We start from the raw sequence: 19,564 nt of genomic DNA, 5'->3' as shown, positions 1-19,564 counted from the left end.
CACGACATACACCACCTCCGAGTTCCGACAGATGTACGCCTTTGACGGAGGCCTCTCCACTTTCTTGCGCAGCACGCTTTCTTTTTGGTCATCAGTATTCTTTCACTTTAACACACCCATCCAGATTTTTTTGACGGTAATTCTATCAAATATCTAAAATAAAAAATTGATTGAGAGAGAAATAGGGTTTCATTTGAAAAACTCTTTTCAATTTAAAATTATTTATGTGAACATTTTTAATCGAAATTCAAATAAAAACACTGATGGCATGTATCATTAAAACAAAATACTCAGTTCAGAATAAATCACTTAACTTTAACTTTAATTATCTAAATCGATAAAAGTGGTCATCGAATAACTGGATAACAATTGGGTTGGAGAATATAATGCTGATTGGAACGTTTTTGACATCATCTTACTTTACAACATGTAATCCACTAACAAAACAAATCTGGTTTTCATCAGAGCTTACTTCCTTCAATGGTAAGATAAGCATTTGGAAAAATTATATTTCCATTACTGAAACCATGGAGGATTCCATCAAATTGCCGGACTGAGCGACAGTCGTTGGCTTTAGATGGGTTTCACATGTCTGCTCTTTCGCCGCACATTGTTTCTCCGTCTGCTTCGGGTTGTCAGGGAGGCGAGATGTTCCGGTTTAGTCTCATCTTCTTCCTCTGCAATTTTTTTTGAAGAGGCCTTCAAGCGCTAGGTCGAAAGAATCTGCGTAGCCTACATTTGAGTGACGAGGATCTGCATATGTTAGGGAAGGAATCAACCCAATTACTTCCCTTCGCATCTTCTCTACTTCATCGGTACTCAACGACAGTAGATGTTGCTCGATGCTCAGATTGCCAGTGCCGTGCACGCTCTCTTCTGGAATATATACCGAATACGAGCTTCGATTGTGGGGCAAATGCCATTTGTACTGCGTGTACGCCGAATGCTCTGTGAAAAAAACCGGTATGCAACCTGCAAGAATAGAGTCAAAAATAGAACGCCGCGTGAAGGAATCCCCCTGGGGTTGTAGGCAGAAAACGGAGTCGGTGAAGAGTCTTATCACTTCGTTGGGGTTGTGGCAGATGCTTGGCCCTTGCTGGCATCTCAGCATCTTACAGCGTTGAGACAAAGAGCATTGGTTCAAGATGTTGCCTCTGATTGACGCCTTATCGAGTCCGGGGCGAGGGGCGCCTGCGAAGGAGAAGAGGATTCGTCTTCTCTTCGATTTCATTCTCTTCTGCCACCGCTCCATCTCTGACCGCGTCCCGGGATGGAAATAGGAAGGATATGGGATCCCATACTGGTTCTTGCGCCACGGGTGGGCTTCGATTACAAGACTCGACATGTTCTTCAGCTCAGGCAGAAGCAAAAGCTTATTGCCCCACGCACTCGGGCTATCTCGCTCTCTCAGAAAATCCCAAGCAATCCGTCCCATTACCATAAAATGATCTCTTCCCCCTCTTTTCTTCCACTGCTCTTTCCTTCTCAGAAACTCCACTAGTTCGATCCCGGCGCGATCCCTCACCATCAAATTCTGATCTCCAGCGTGTGTGGACATATCGAACCCTGCGTAGAAAGGAACGTAAAACAGCGTTGCTTTAGAAGGATCCGGAGTGAGGCATCGGTAGCGCCTCATTCTCTCGTGAAAAATCACTTCCGCCGTAAACTGATTGGTAGCAAACCATGATGATCCTGCAGCCTCAGCGTCTGCCTGACGGCCGCCTAGCTCCTCCCCCAGCTGCAATAATGGCTGGCCGAGCCCTGAATTGGCTATATGCGGGCACATATTCGTCCACATGCTCAAATTCTGGCATTTTGAGGGTAGATTGTACATATAAACATACCTGCCATTGCAGTCTTCTGCCAACAAATTTTCATGTTTAGTACCTTTGAATTCATTCGATCCGGATCCGAATTGCTGCAATGTCGAAATCACCATGGTTTGATCCGTATCGACAGAGGGTTTGTTGGTAACCTCTGTCAGTGCGTGTACATCGTTGAAGAGGCTGAATTGCGGCCGATTCGTTGTCTGTAAAGCACTTCTAAATCGATCTGTACCGTCGGTGAAGAAGACTGGCAAGAGAATAGTCCACCAAAGAACAGTGCATAGGAAAACGAAGTAGAATATCTTGTGAGATTTCTGCTTCGCCATGCTTCCTTGCAATGCAAATACTTACAGTGGCATGCCTCTCTGTGTTTTTGTCCTACTACAAATTCTGCGGAATTTGTTATTCTCGATATGCGTTACAGCTTTGTGACCTGTCATCTTTCTTTTGAACAAAGACGAAGTGTCACGGGCAACCCCACAGAGTTGTAATAATATGGAGTATTTTATGGAGAAAAGACTTTCGACAAAATATTCCGTGCTTAAAGTTGGAAGTAGTAATCGAATCTTCAACGATTTTCCTGTACTTTTCCCAAACGCGAGAGGAAAAGTACACTGCAGAGGAGGAAATGGAAATGTGTGATGCGCTATCACACCCCGTTCTATATTAATCTCTTGATGAGTACGCATGAATATGCATAAATGAATTGGGAATAGATGCGCTGAATGAAATGGTGTAATAGAACTCGTCATTCTTGATATAATATATTATAAAATAATAAAAAATAAAAAATTATCATTTATAATAATAATTATTATATATATAATATTAATATAATATATTTCAAAAAATTTAAATAAAAATGGATTATGGCTGATGATTATATGAATAAATATGTTTATATAGTTGAAATACAATTGAATGGAATATAATTTTCTTTTTCTTTTTACAAAGGGTGAGTTATAAATGGTTCAATAACTAATTACGCATTAGGTTTCACTATTTCTATTTCAACTTTTAGTTAGAGTTATAAATTTGACACGAGAGTGAAGGAGGGAAGAGAGAGAGAGGGAGACAGAGAGATGGATGGGAGAGAGAAGAGAGGGAGGGAGATGATGACAGAGCTGGAGAGCGGAGAGAGCTTAGAGAGGGGGGAGTTGGGAGAGAGGCAAAGAGAAAGGAGAGGAGAAAGAGGAGGGAGGGAGACAGAAAGAGGGGGAGTGACAAAGGAGAGAGGGAGAGGGATAGAGAGAGAGAATTGTTGACACCTAATCCGAAACAGATGAGGTGAAGCTGGGCAGTCATCTAGAAGATGAACTGATCCATTTTGTGTATGTATAAATAATAGTTGGCTAATGAATAAAAATATCAGTTCTGTCTTGCGCTCAATAATTTCTGGAGTTAACCTGGCCTGACATGGTATCAGAGCACAGGTCCCAAAATAGTGTAACTCCTGCTGAGCGCTGCATCATCCTGAGCGATTCCCTGACACTGCTGAAGACTGCGCTCTCTGTCCTGACATAGAGACTGCGCCCTCAGACCATGAGTAATTGATGTGCGTTTTTTACCTGAGCGTTGATGCGTTCATGTATTCCCTGGAACGCTGCGTTGAAGCTCCGTTACCTATGCGTTGATGCTGTTGAACTGTGGTATGCTGAGAACTGAGGTATCGTTTTTTTGTAATGGTGACTGTGGTATGCTCAGAACTGTGGTATGCTAAGAACTGTGGTATGCGTTCAAGATTTTGCGTTTTTATAATGGTGGCTGCCTTCTTAGTTTAATGAACACTGTGTTTTTATGAAGATTGCGTTCCACAGCCTTATGCACAATGATTCAAATTGCAACTGCGTTGAAGACTGATTCAAATTAAAATGGTGACATGGTATTGTATTGAAGCTGCGTTGTATTGTATTGAAGCCTGACATGGTATTGTATTGAAGCTGCGTTGTATTGTATTGAAGCTGCGTTGTATTGTATTGAAGCCTGACATTGCGTTGTATTGAAGAATGGCTGCAAGCCTGCGTTATATTGTTTTGAAGTCTGCGTTGTATTGAAGAATGGCTGCATTGTATTGAAGCGTTGACGGAATATAGTGTTGCGCCTGGTAAAGAGACTTGTAGCTTCATAAATCCACGTGGTATCCGAAATAAACCCTGGAACCGTGCCTTGTTTTAACGTGCCTCTATGTGCATTGTTGTAACATATATTTTGGTTCCGGTTTCTCTGTATTGAACCTACGAAGGTTGGATCCGCATTAAAATTGGATGATATGCAACGCTAATATATGTGCTTTAGACTGACATGTTAGCTCTTCCCATTATGATATGATCTTCTCCGCTGGAAATTGTGAGGTACTGTTGTATGAGCCAGAGGTCTTGTTGAATTTGCTGTATTACTGCTTGGTGTAGGGTTTCTTGAGTTTGCTAAGTTATCAGTCGTTGAAGGATCTCTTGTCCACTGGAAATTGGCAGAAGATTGAATGTGTTGCGCTGTTTTTTTTAACAGTTTTTACATTGATATATATTGAAGTGATATATGTTGAAGAGATCCCTTAGCGCCTTTTTTCTTTCTCAAAACACAGTAGTGTGGCAGTGATATAAGAAATGGTGATGCTGATGCAAATGTTAGAAGAAAAATAAAATGCATAAGGCTATGATATAAGATTTTTTTCCAGCAGAAGTCTTGCTGTGGCATAAGAATTTTTTTTCCAGCAGAAGTCTTGCTGTGGCATAAGAATTTTTTTTTTTTCCCAGCAGAAGTCTTTTATCAACAGAAGTTTTTTTTAGCAGAGATATTTTTACAGAATGCATTCAATCATTTCTATGGTCGGAATAGTTCTCACTGGCAAGGAGAACTATTCTGAATGGTCTCGGATGGTGAAACACACCCTCATCTACAATGAGCTGTGGAAAGGAGTGTGTGTCGGAGAAGAAGACAGAGACCCTGTGCAGCCCACATCAGACAAAGAACTCGCCATTTGGGAAAACAAGAACAGCAAAGCCTTTGCATTGATCGCAGCATCTGTAAATGAGGAAGTAAGTCATCATATTTCATCCTATTCCATTGCCTTTGAAGCTTTACAAAAGCTGAAAGAACTCTATGATACACATTCTGCACTTGAAATTGTTCAGCTCATGATTAAACTCTTCACTCTTGAACTGAAAAATAATGATCCTCTTACTCTTGCATCTGAAATAAAGTCTATAGTGCATGATATTAAATCCACTAAGGTTGAGCTGGATATCTCTCTTATTGCCTTTCTCAAAGCACTCTATCCTACCTACTCTAACTATCTTGAGTCTTTACAAGCAAATGGAAATCTTAAAGATATAACCTTTGACACTCTTGTGAAAAAGTTTGCTGAAAGAGAGAAAGCCTTTGGAAAGAAAACAGTCCCTGAATCTTCTGAAGAGACTGTTTGCCTTGCTCATAAAGAAAAGCATCCTGCTCAAGATTCTGCAAGAGGAAGAGGTGGACGAAGAGGAAGAGGAAGATACTTCAGAGGCAGGGGGGGCAGACATCCTCAAGCAGAAAAGGCAGATCTGCATTGCATTCGCTGCAAACGAAATGGATCACATGATGCTTCTACATGCAAGCTACCATGGGACAAAGTTGAGCAGAGAAGAAATCAACAGATAGGGAAAACTGATGACACAGACAAAGGTAAAGCACCTGAATCCGCTCACTATATTGAGGCACAATGTAACATTGGAGTAAATGAAGATTTGTTTAATGCTTCACTTGCTTCTTCGAAAAATGACTGGTTGCTTGATTCAGGAGCAACCTGTCATATGACTCATAGGAAAGATTTCTTTGAAGATTTCACTGACAATGTTGATGGAGCAGTATACTTTGCAGATCATTCAAAAATCAAGCCATCAGGGCTTGGCACAATCAGGCTTAAACTGCTTGGTCTTCCAGACTTTCTTCTGGATCATGTTCTATATCTCCCACAGCTCAAGAGAAACTTGTTGTCCCTGGTCCACATCCGCCAGCAAGGTCACTCCATTCATATGTTTGATGGAAAGCTTGAGGTAAGAAAGGCATCTGACCATTCACTTGTCATGAGGGGTATAGAAGAAGAAAGACTTCTTAAACTGCAAGGAACCTCTGCTCATGCACACCATTTTTCATATGTTTCTCATCATGATGAAGGCACACTTCCATCAAGTCTATTATGGCATGCTAGATTTGGACATTTAAACTATGATAGTCTCCGCTTGTTGAAGAAAAATGGTGTTGCTGGTTTGCCTACAATTCCTAGAAAACATAAACAATGTGATGCCTGCATTCTAGGAAAGCACAGCAAACAGTCTTTTCATGATTCACATTCAAGAGCACATAGGAAGCTTGAACTTATTCATTCAGATTTATGTGGTCCAATGCCTGCTCCTTCTGCAAATGGAAATAAATATATCATGACATTTATTGATGATTACACCAGAATGTGTTGGGTTTATTTTTTGAAGAACAAATCTGATGCTTTTCAAACATTCAAGAATTTTCATAAATGGATTGAAAATGATGCACAATCTCATATTGGGTATATTCGCACTGATAATGGAAAAGAATATACATCAAATGAATTTGAACACTATCTTCGCCAACATGGGATTAAACATCAAACAACTGTGCCTTATAATCCTCAACAGAATGGTGTAGCTGAAAGAATGAACATAACAATTTTGAATATGGTACGATCCATGCTTTTCTTCAAAAATGTAAAGACAATGTTTTGGGCTGATGCTGTTCTATGTGTTGCATATATAAAGAATAGATGTCCATCTAGTGCTATAAGAAACAAGACTCCTTATGAATTGTGGTATGGACATGTTCCTTCGGTAAAACATCTCAGGATTTTTGGTTCCACCTGTTATGCTTTAATACCAAAGGTACATAGAAACAAACTTGGTGCTAGAAGTCGTAAGTGTATCTTCCTGGGGTATTCAAACACATCTAAAGCATACCGCCTTTATGGTGAAGTAAATAAAAAGTTTGTTTTATCTAGAGATGTCATTTTTCTTGAATCATCCAAATCTGACAGTGTTGTTGAGCGACAACTTGATCGCTTGGATAGATTCACAAAACCAAAATCATTCCAAGAGTTTGATAATCAGATTCCACATCTTGAAGGGGGGATTCCTATACTAGATCAACATGTGGAATCTTCTTCTGAAGAACAATCTCCCCTGCATGACACTCCAATAACGGATGATGCTTTAAGTGATGTAATTGATAGAATTGGGAGACTCAATCTTGATTCAGACCCAACTCAATCAACAGAACAGCCTGGACCATCTAAGAAAGGTCCCCCAAAGTGGCTGACAAAGACACTTGAAAGTGTTCATCCTGATGAAATTGGAAAAACAGGAACCAGAAATTCAAACCGACAAGATGGAGGTGATGTAGATAACTCTAATTCACCTGTTGATATGGATGTTACTTATGATTGTGAATTGAACTTGTCTACAGATTTTGAACCAACTTCCTTCAAAGAAGCTGCTTCTCATGATAAATGGAAAGAAGCGATGCAGAAGGAGTATGATGCCCTCATAAAGAATGGCACTTGGAAGCTGGTTGATCCTCCATTTGGAACCAAACCAATTGGCTGCAAGTGGGTCTACAGGAACAAGTACAAAGCTGATGGCTCACTTGACAAGCACAAAGCTAGGCTTGTGGCAAAAGGTTTTGCACAGAAGGAAGGGGTCGATTATGAGGAAACTTTTGCTCCCACAGCAAAATGGGCCACCATCCGGACACTCTTTGCACTAGCTGCTCAGAACGGTTGGAAAGTCCATCAAATGGATGTAAAAACTGCATTCTTGAATGGAGATCTAAAAGAGAATGTTTTTATGTCCCAGCCTGAAGGATTTTCTGTGAAAGGACATGAACACAAAGTATGCAAACTTGTGAAGTCCTTGTATGGCCTCAAACAAGCACCATGAGCCTGGTATGAAAAACTAACTGAGCATCTTCTGAAACTCAACTTCAATCATTTTGATCTTGATGATGCAACTTTATTTGTCAAGAAAGTTGGCAAAACAGTTGTATATCTTGTGGTATATGTAGATGATCTTTTAATGACAGGGAACAATGAAAGCTATATTGCATCCATAAAGAAAGAATTAGGAATTTTTTTTGAAATGACTGATTTGGGCTACGTTCATTACTATCTTGGCATTGAAGTAACCCAACACCCAAAGTCCATATTTCTTTCTCAAAAGAAATACATTGGAGATTTGTTAAACAGATTTGGCATGACAGAGCGCAATCCCCTTTCTACTCCAATGGAACAAAACTTGAAGCTCACATCTATTGAAGGAAAGGAATTTGAGGATGCAACAAAGTATAGACAGCTTGTAGGAAGTCTCATCTACCTCACTACTACCAGACCAGACATTTCATTTGCTGTTGGAATCCTCTCCAGGTTTATGCAAAAGCCTTGTGAGGGACATTGGTCTGTTGCAAAAAGAGTTCTAAGGTACTTGAAGGGAACTCAAGACCTTGGAATCAAGTATACACAGGTGGACGACTTCAACTTGATTGGATACTCTGATTCAGACTTCGATGGAGACAAAGAAACTGGGGTATCTACTTCAGGATATGCTATGAGTCTTGGATCGGGAGCTGTCTCCTGGAGATCACGCAAACAATCCGTACCAGCAGATTCCACAACAGAAGCAGAATATGTGGCAGCAGCTGAAGCAACGAAAGAAATTGTGTGGCTCAGGAAAATTCTTGAAGATTTGCAGGTAAAACAAATACAATCAACTCCACTCATGATTGATAACACCTCTGCAATAAAGTTGGCCAAGAACCCAAAGTTCCATGATCGTACTAAGCACATCAATACTAAATATCATCTGATCCGACATCATGTTGAGGCCAAAACAATCCATCTCCGTCATTGTTCCACAAACGAGCAAATTGAAGACATCTTCACCAAAGCGCTTGGAAGAGAAAAGCTTGAAAGATTCAGAACGATGCTTGGACTCACCAACATCCCTTCAGATTAAGGGGGGGAATGTTGACACCTAATCTGAAACGGATGAGGTGAAGCGGGACAGTCATCTAGAAGATGAACTGATCTGTTTTGTGTATGTATAAATAATAGTTGGCTAATGAATAAAAATATCAGTTCTGTCTTGCGCTCAATAATTTCTGGAGTTAACCTGGCCTGACAAGAATGAAGGGGGGAGATAAAGAGGGAGGTAGGAGAGAAAGGAAGAAAGAGGAAGGGAGAAAGAAGAAGAGAGGGAAGGAGAGAGAGATGGGGTTGGAGTGGGGGAGAGAGGGAAGGAAGAAGAAATACATAGAGAGAGAAAGGTGGAGAGAGAGAGGGAGTCACAAGGGAGAGATGGAGAGAGAGTGAGGGAGAGAAGAGAGCACCAGGGAAGAGAGAGAGAGAAAGAGATAGGAAGAGGGAGGGAGAGACAGATGAATAGATATGGAGGGAGTGTGTGTATGTTTGGGGGGTGAGATAGAGAAAAAGAAGGAGATATAGAGGGAGATAGATGAATAGCTATGGAGAGAGTGTTTGTATGTTTGGGAGGTGAGATAGAGAAAAAGGAGATATAGAGGGAGATAGAGATGTAGAAGGAGGGGGGAGGGAGGGAAAAAGAGAGAGATATAGAGAGGGAGGGAGGGAGAGATATATAAATATGGAGAGTGCGTGTGTGTGTTTGGAGTGATGAGCTAGAGAGAAAAAGAATGATATATGCATGGAGATATAGATATAAATGGCAGGGATATATATATATATATATATGTATGTATATGTATATGTATATGTATATGTATATGTATATGTATATGTATATGTATATGTATATGTATATGTATATGTATATATATATAGATATATGTATATATATATAGATATATGTATATGTATATGTATATGTATATGTACATGTACATGTACATGTACATATACATATACATATACATATACATATACATCTATATATATATATATATATATATAGGGAGGGAGAGAGGGAAGAAGAAAGAGATGCACATAGAGAAATACAAACATTATATAGTATTATATTATGTTAACATTATTAATCATAGAGGAAGAGGAAGTAAGGATATAAAAAAAGGTAAACTAAGTTGGATTTAGAAAGTCATGAATATTTTGGTTTTTCATTGAAGTAAATGCATTGATTTTGGTGTAGATGTAGATTTCTAATCATATTTAATTTCTTGTACTATATGAATTAATTTCAATGTACAAAAAATTATTGACAACGTGCATTAATTTATGTATTATAGTAATTCAACCATAAATAAAATACTTGAATTTTCATCTTAAATAAAATATTCAGTTCCCAAAAATGCTTGCTTCTTGAAACTATAATCTATTTGTAATTGACTACATTCTTATAATCATAATTTTCTTTATAGTTGACAACATTCTTATAATCCCCACTATCCATTATTCAACATTGTTAGTTACTTTTCATTTAAACGAGATAATAGAAAACAACTACCATTGAAAATTACTTTGGGGTTTAACACTTAGATAAGCCACGATGATTGACTTTGGAGAAAGTTATTAATAATATTAGAGAGTAAGAAAGATAAGATATGACATTTACTACAATATCTCGAGTTAAAAATTTGAATGATCTACAATTTCAATTTCCCTTTTTATATGATCGATATAGAAAGGTGGAAAAACTAGGAGGTGTGAAAATAAGAACAATAGAAAAGAATTGTTCGAGATTGATCACAATGAAGACTATTTGTAATTGACTACATTCTTATACATCGTAACTTTGCATTCAAAATTTTTATTTCATCATTCAAGTTAATAAAAACCTCTATCATCTCAAAAAACTGAGCTAACTGAGAAAAGTCAAAATTAAAATGACCAAATAAATATTAGACATATTTAGCGTATTTAAAATGATCAAAATAATTAGAAGTTCAACAAATTTTGAACCTAGTTCCAACTCTAGATCTATTAACTGCTAAGAGTGATCAAATCTCTTCAGGTGAAAACTATTTCTCCAGTTTTGCACTCAAAAAAGAGGTTTGCACAGGTCTCTAGAGATTCGATCCATATTAGTGCTTAATAGATATTGTGTTAAAATGGATCTAGGGTGGTTGATTTTACAATTAAATATGAAGGAAAAATAATTCCAATTCCTTAATGACATGTGGTATTCAAAAAGAAAATATTAATGACAAAAATTATTTCACTTTCAAACATAAATAAAATAGTTTTATGTCCATATTAAACCAATCTAGATCCATCTTAACTATGGATCTACCAAGTATTGAGAGGGTTCAAATATCTTTTGACTTTAAAATAGGTTTTCAAGGGATTTTATCCCTCTCTATGCTTGGTATATCTAGAGTTAAGATGGATCTAGGTTAATTTAATTATTAATCATAATTAATTATAAATATAATGATTTCTTTATTTTAATTTTACTTTCATTTTTATGTTTTTTGACTAATTTAAAATGTTTAATGGGACATTACAACATCTCTACCATATTGCGCTGAAGAGCGCCTATCAGCACAACTAGTCAAGAGTTATATTAACTCCATATCTACTAAGCACTAAGAGGGATCAAATCTCTTCAACTGCAAACCTATTTTAGAGTGGAAAGAGATTTGATCCCTATGAACACATGGTAGATCCGAAGTTAAGATGGATCTAAGCTAACTTAATTATTAATTATAATTATAATTTATTTATTTTTTTAAATGGGGGTGGTGCCTTTCTATTCCTTCAAAATTCAGTAGATAAATACATGATGAGCATCCATGCCCAGATGGTCTCAACCTTCTGAGTGGGAAACTAGGTCTATTGGCCATATGGTTGAGTTATAAACAATCCAAAATTTAAATTTTCTTAGTGAATATTTCAAATCTACATAAACAAAACTATCCTAATAACCTCTACTATTTATCATCCTACTCTAGAGAATAAAAAAAGTTGTATAATGCATCTAGGGGGATCTATTCAGCAGATGAATCTACTGGGGCAAGCTCGCTGGCGTTGGTGCCTAGTTGTTCTATCGGTGGAAAACATGGAATGTATCTCTCTATGTGGGCCAACCGAACGTTTTGCTGCTAAAATTGGTGTTTGATAAACTATAATTCCGTGTGAATTTTGTGTAGCTCCTCCATGATTCCTGGATTGTCTGTCAGGGAAGCATCAAGGTCTTCACCAGTAATGTTTGCATTAGCCATTAGACTTGCAAGGTTTACAGAAATAGGGTGCAATAGCTTTGGGTATTACTTGGGTTGGGAATAATGGCATTTGTCTCAGCCAAAAGGTCTCTCTCGCTAGGATCTAGTTCTACTTGAATTTTAGTTTCCCAATTTTTGATAATCTCTTTGGCCCGAGAGTGTGTACCGATTTGGGAAGCATGGGCAACATCGCTGCTCACTTTGGAGGTTCGCCTATGGTCCCTGACTCAGGTGGAGCCAGTGTGTCCCATGCCTCACCCTCTCCCTTTGCAAACACCCGAACTAGACCTATGATTGGAGCGTCATGTCTTTCCTTTTCCTCCTGTTACAGAATTCCTCAAGAATTTAGTGGAGCCTGTCCCTTTGTCTATGGTCCACACTTTGGTATGACCAGAAGGCTTCCATAACTAGAGATAGTCAACTACGCATTTGGAGAGCCCATAGTATAATGTACGAGCAATATCTACTGTACATCCACGAAGAAACAATAATTTAATAAACCATAGCAACAACGATTCCATATAATGGAGACCAAGGACGAAGAAATCTTGACCCATCCTATTAAAATGGGTTTTATCCCCATAATTTCTATTGGTCTACATAGGAAGGCATTTCCCCTAAGCCCTATTGTCCTTTATAATGCTTCCACTTCAAATCGAAATGGAAGTATAAGGATAATCTCCTCCCTGACTCAAGCTATTATAGTGGTTACAAGCATATATGGAACCAAATAGTGATTCCACCTCACAGTCGTACATCACAAAACCATCATCTGATCGGTCTCTATCCCATTCATCCAAGGCTCTAGAGCGTTTGTTCCAAACCAGCTTCCAGGACTAGTAACTCAACCAACAGTTGTCGTTGGGCTCGAGAGAATTTGTCCAACCAAGGCTTCATGACTAGTAACTCAACCAACAGTTGTCGTTGGGCTCGAGAGAATTTGTCCAACCAAGGCTTCATGACTAGTAACTCAACCCAAAACTATTTCTGGGCTCCAGAGAATTTGTCTAACCAAGGCTCAAGGACTGGTAACTCAACCTACCAAGGGCTCGAGAGCATTTGTCCAACCAAGGCTACGAGACGAGTAACTCAAACCAAGTTGTTACAGGGCTTCCAGAGCATTTGTCCAACCAAGGCTCCAAGACTAGTAACTCAACCCAAGTCGTTACATGGCTTCAAGAGTGTTTGACCAACCAAGGCTCAAGGAATTAATAACTCAACCCAAGCTAAGGAATGTGAGAACCAACTAGAAACAAAAAAATGAAAATAAACCCACAATCTCCAAGCTATCCAAGATTTGACAAGGTTAGACAATCCACTATCAATCCAAGCAATCCTCCATGCCAATAATAGATCATGACCAAGAATCCACATGCATGTGCCATACATGCCAAAACTAGTGAAGAAATCATACATGCAACTTGGTACCTGCAAGAAAATATGATGTAGTTGCTGATTATGATGCCTTCTTGTGCTTTCCTCCTCTTCCTTTGCTTTCTTGCTCCAAGAATCCAAGTATGCCACACCCTCTAAGAGTTGCCCAAGAAAAATATAAGTCTCCAAGAGTATGAGAGAGAGAGAGAGAGAATAATGAGAGAGCTTGAAAACTGAACTGGCAAAAGGTTACCAACTGATCCTCATAAGCCTTTTTATCAATGAGGCCTCTATTTTCTTCATTTTCCATTATTTTCCTTCATTTTCCTCCTCGCATGCAACCTGTGACCTTTCACCTTCCTTTTCTCCTATTTTCCATTATTTTCATAAATAAATGTGCCAAAAATTCCATTTTGCCTTTCCAAATCTTTAGCCATTGCCTTTGCCAATTTCCTTAGCCATAATAAACCAAATCAACACCCATTAGGATGTTTCTCCCACCATTCAGCTTGGAATACATGTCCCATCACGTGGCCTTATATATTTTTACATGGATTTTTAACCAGATCTATTACAAAGAGACAAATACAAAGACAAAGATAGAGGAAGAGGCAAAGAGGGAAGCAAACAAAGAGGAAATAGAGACAAAGGCAGAAACAAAGCTGGAAGTGTAACAAGAGAAAGCTCTCATTGCAGAGCAGAATGAAAAGAACCAATGTGGTTCTACAAATATTTTTAATTTTGACATTCATTTCAAGTGTGTGCATAAACAAGACAATTACGAAGAAGAGTTAAATTTCCTTGAATAATGGCTTGCAACACCACATCTTGAAAATGTCTGCATAGAAGCTGTAGAAATGAATGTTGAAGACAACATGCATGATGAACACATCATTGAAATTTTCAGGTATTGGATTTTTGAAGAGATAAAATTTTATTCTCATCTTATGTTGCAGTGGATTAATGATGAAAAGCACACTACAAAAGATGACATGTGGCAACAATCCACATAAAAACATATTTTTGAAGAGATAAATGATATGCATTCACATCTTGGAACAATCAAAGATCTGCACCAGCAAATGAAGAAACTAAAGCTTCAAGGATACAAAAAGAAGAAAAAGTTGAAATAATATAGAGGCTATAGGATCTGGAAGAAAAGAAAGAGAAAATGAAATCCAGATGATCTCAAATTTTTAAATTGTAAGCCTAGCAGAGACATAGATCAACACGCATCTTAATTAAATTTTTATGTGGTTGTAATTAAGGGGGGGTGTTGGAGAATCTAATTGCAACCTCTTGCTAGATGTCAAGACCGTCTATCCATGTGTCCTAGTTCAGTTTGAGTTAGTCCAGTTTAAGTCAGTCTCACTATAATCATTTATTGTTGATGTATCTAATGCAATCTTATTTAACTAATTCGTAATACTGAGAAGAGCAATCATCTACTCCACAATTTTCAATTTTTGTCACATATCAATTGGTTTACTAATGAAGGGGTTGTAACATTTGCAAGATGTATCATTGAATTATATTTTTTTATAGGTTGTTTGTTTTCTTTTCTTTTCATTTTATCTTTCTTTGAATTTTTATCTTTTTTGGGTTAAATAGGATAAACTATGTAGATTTATATTGTTTTTTCATATAAATAAATATCTTATTTCTAATATAAATAGTCTTTTTCATTTAGAGATAAATTTATATAGGTTGTGTAAAGGAAATCCATCTCCATGGATTACATCTCCATCTTGGGAATCTTATCTGAACTTAAACGAGAATGCAACAACTTCTAGATATAATCATAAACATGGAGATGCAACAGAAAAACACTTCATTTAATTAATAGAAAAATATTGAACTATGCTTACAAACAAAATGGAAATAAGATAACTCGGACGATGATAGCTTATCTCTGAGAAGAGATGTGATGGGTACATGCCTCTGAACTCAGTTACAATGAGGCTCAAGGGAATTTTTATTAATGAAAAATAAGAGAAAACCCTAAACAACCAAAACCCAAACCCAAGGAAATGTAACACCAAGAGTTTATGGGCCCCATCGGGGTTAGTTGGGCAACCAACTTCCCGAGGTCGTAACTTGCTCATATTATCTCCATTTGACGTGCATGATACCTCGTTGGAAAGATCTCTATAAGGAATACAATTGTTGACATGATTTTCTTGAGAAATTCCCAAATGAATTTTGCCAAAAATCATCGTTTAGGGCCTCAAAATGGCTCTGGAAGTTTAGGACCCAAAAAACTGCCAAAAATAGTAAATTGTGGTATAATTAAGGAAATACATGAAATTGACCGGGGGGGGTGTCTAGGTGGAATAGGTGGGTGGCCACCAATATCAACTTGGATCATTCCTCCCCCCTTATGAAGCAATGGTACCCATTACTCGCAGAGCCTCCATGAGGTGAGGAAATTTCTGTTGAACCTGGTCCTTGGTGAACCACTTGCCCTGGTGAAGGAGTTGGCCTGCTTCGACAACTCGATATAGTTGTATCCTCTATTGCTGAGTGTTCTTGATCTATGTGTCTATGTTCTGATCAATTGTTCCCTGTTTCATGCAGTCTGGCTTGAGCTTTGTTGGTGTGAGTTGTTTTTCAATGTCAGATGTGTTCAACAATGGTGGAAAGTATGGCCGAAGGTGATCTACATTGAACACTGGGTGCAAACCAAGGAATAGTAGGATGCTGAGCTTGAAGGCGTTTTCACCGACGACCTTGGTGATGGTGTATGACCCATATTGGAGTGTGTGAAGCTTGCGATGGGGTCCAACAAGGTGCTCCTTCTGTAAATGTAGCCAAACTTTGTCACCCACATGGAACTTATGTGGCACTCGATGTTGATCATGGCATTGCTTGTACTTAGCATTGGCTCTATCCAATATATCATGGACCTATTGGCGGATGTGTTAAATGCACTCACTGAAGTTGTTAGCCCTTTCATTTTTGGACTAAACATGAGAGAAATCTACTTGAGTGGTGGCAAATGGTGTGGCCAAAACAATGGGGCATAATGGTTGAAATCCCAGCCCTACCTGAAAGGGTGTTAGGTTGTGTTATATTCTTTCCACAACCAATCGACCTAGTTAACCAGGGGATTAGAAGGGGGCCGTAGCCCCCCCTTCATTGTGCAGCGAGGGGGTCACAAGGGGTTTGAGGGGGTCGGGTAGCCCCCCTCTATGAGGTCTGGGGTAGTGCCCCAGGAAATTTTTTTGGGACCCTATATTAGGTTGGGCAGACCTACATATGGTTTTGTGCATGGTTTTCACACATGGTTTTGGGCACGGTTTTCGGTCCAAAGTATTGGATGCTTCGGCATGTATAAATATGTATTATAACATTGAAAGGAACATAATGAAAAATCAAGCTGGTAGTCCTGGTTTTGGTATCCAGGGAAAAATCTCTATGTATATTTGTTTTATGTGTTATTCTCTTGCTATTGTTTATTTTTTGTTTTTAGAATTCGTATGTAGTTAATTTCTGTACGGGATTAAAACCTACAGTTGTGGCCTGTTGATTTGTGGAGAGCTCTGTTGTAGTTATGTTGGACATAGGGGAGACTTTCATCCCATGTGCATGGATGCTTCGCATTGTACATTTGAAGAATGTGTACGATCGTCATGTTGACAACCTCTATTTTGCCATCAGTTTGGGGATGGAAAGTTATGGACTTAGTAAGTTTTGTATCCAGCATCGACCAGAGACTTGACCAAAATGCACTCAGGAATTTGTTGTCCCGATCTGAGATAATGGACTAAGGGATCCCAAAGTGTACCCACACTCGTTCAAAGAAGAGCTTAGTAGTGGCCTCTGTTGTGATACTCTTCTTACAGAGCGCCATGATGACCATCTTAGAGAATCTGTCAATGACCACGAAAGCGCAATTGTTGTCATGCTTAGTAGAAGGAAGCCCCAACATATAATCCATGGAGATAGATTCCCAAGGCCGACCAGGAGTACGTAGAGGAGTATATAGGCCTTTCTTCTTGATCGTTGGTTTGGAAATAACATAGGTGGTGCAGGATCTAATTTACTTCCCAACATCCTGACGAAGTTTCGACCAATAAAAATACTTTTGCAATACTGCCACTGTTTTCTCTACTTCGAAATGTCCAGTGACCCAACTATAGTGCACCTTCCAAATCATCTTGGCACGCTCACTTGAAGGAACACATATGTGTCCCAAGTGGCATAACAGTGCATCTTGAACGTGAAAATTTGGAACTGGCTTCCCTTCCAGGAGTGTCTGGTATATGATGTCGAATTTTGGATCGCTCTTATAAAGATGCAGCCACCTTGATGTCTCGTGACCACAAGGTTTGAGCACAATGATTAGTGCCATGGCTGGTGGTCGGCTGAGGCAATCAACGACATTATTGGTGCTTCCCTTCTTATACTTAATGTTCAAATGGAACTTGTGTGGATAGGTGGACCATTTTTGATGGCGATCGTTCTACAACTTCCCTTGTGTCTGTATGAAATGTAGAGGCAATGGTATATGTGGATGATCGTTTCCTTCCCCTGAATATAATGCTTCCATTGACAATAGGGCTACACAATGGAATACATTTCTTTGTCGTAAGTGGGGCAGTTTCAGACTGTGTCTGAAAGTGTCTCACCGTGGTAAGCCATTGGATGCCCATATTGAGTAAGAAGCACACCAATAGCATAGTCAAAGGCATCTGTCTCAATCTCAAATGGTTGTTGCAGGTCTGGTAATGTGAGCATTGGTGCAGAACAAAGGTGATTCTTCAACTTGTAGAACACTCATTGTTGGGTTTTTGACCAAAATAAATTTTCTTTCATTCCGCCCTTGGTGACTTGACTTAAAGGCCAAGTGATATGAGAGAAACCCAACACGAACCTAGGTTAAAAATTGGCATGACCCAAACATCTACGGAGCTTTGTTAGAGTGGTTGGGGCTGGCCAATCCCAAATGACTTGTATATTGGATGGGTCCACATGTACACCCTGCTCATTAATGATGTACCTTAGATATTGAACCTGAGTGAGGCCAAAGGTGCATTTCTCCAAGTTAGCACACAACTTGTGTTGTCAAAGGGATTGAAGGACCTGTTGAATATGGGGGAGGTGCTCTTCCAAACTCCAATTGAAGATCAGGATGTCATCTAAATACACCACCATGAATTCATTGGTGAAGGGCCTCAAGATGTCATTCATAAGTCTCATGAAGGTTGCGGGGGCGTTCATCAATCTGAACAACATGACCAACCATTCGAAAAGGCCCTCCTTGGATTTAAAGGTAGTCTTCCATACATCGAAGTGTTCGATAGGAACCTTTTGATAACCTGACTTCAAGTCAATCTTGTTGAAATATTTGGCCCCCTTGAGCTGGTCTAGAAGGTCATCAATCCGCGGGATTGGGTACCTATTCTAGACAGTGATCTTGTTCAACGCCCGATAGTCGATATAGAGCCTCCAGGTCCCATCCTCCTTCTGTACCAATACAATCGGGCTCCCACAGGGTGATGATCTTGGCCTAATCATCCCTTTCTGTAGTAGTTCCTGAATCTGCCTCTTAATCTCATCGTTCTCCATAACATAGTGTTTACAGATCAGACCATTGGGAAGCAGCACGCTTGGGGTCAGATCGATGGAGTGCTTGACCTAACAATGCAGAGGTACCCCTGTGAGTGAGGTGAAAATATCACTCTACTCCTCCACGACCTTGGCCATCTACTGCTACTATGTAGAGGAGCCCTGCCTGGAAGCCATGGCCACAACCTTATTCTTTCCTTGGGGGTGAATCATAAGGAAAAAAAAATTCCTGGTTTGGGAAATGATCTTACTGCATTTCTTTGTAGTGATCAAAGAGATGGCGGTAGGTGAGGCTACCACTAGTATCTTGTACAACTTATTATCCAAAATAATAATCACAGATCAAGGTCTAGACTCATATACAACATGTCACTTCCACAAGTATGGTTGTCCTAACAATACATCAGAAACTTCAAGAGGAGGAACGTCACACAGTACCTCATCCGTGAAGGGCTTGATGTTGTAGGGAATGCGGCACTGTTGACTGATGTGAAGGTCTCATCCGTTGTGAGGCCACCTGATGGTGTACAACTGTGGATTTGTTGTAGTCTTTAGGCTCAACTGCTTCATGACTTCTATTG

At 39.1% G+C, this 19,564-nt stretch overlaps 1 protein-coding gene across 1 annotated transcript; it reads right to left on the bottom strand.

Moving 5' to 3' along the window:
- Window positions 1–354: 354 nt before the first annotated feature.
- Window positions 355–2,445, bottom strand: LOC149196086 (xyloglucan galactosyltransferase KATAMARI1 homolog). The gene has a single exon (XM_089409044.1). It carries the CDS (start codon window positions 2,150–2,152, stop codon window positions 665–667), a length of 1,488 nt encoding a protein of 495 aa, XP_089265170.1. The 5' UTR covers window positions 2,153–2,445; the 3' UTR covers window positions 355–664.
- Between the last annotated feature and the right edge of the window lie 17,119 nt (window positions 2,446–19,564).

Source organism: Pinus tabuliformis, chromosome 2_2 (genome assembly GCF_031772625.1).
Source record: "Pinus tabuliformis cultivar Carrire ecotype Pingquan chromosome 2_2, CPIR1, whole genome shotgun sequence".
NCBI lineage: Eukaryota > Viridiplantae > Streptophyta > Pinopsida > Pinales > Pinaceae > Pinus > Pinus tabuliformis.
Note: the sequence above shows the minus strand (reverse complement) of the source record. Positions and strands in the feature narration are given on the sequence as shown.

Excerpts from the sequence above, each read along its gene's own strand:
- LOC149196086 (XM_089409044.1), bottom strand. The coding sequence starts at position 2,152 with ATGGCGAAGCAGAAATCTCACAAGATATTCTACTTCGTTTTCCTATGC.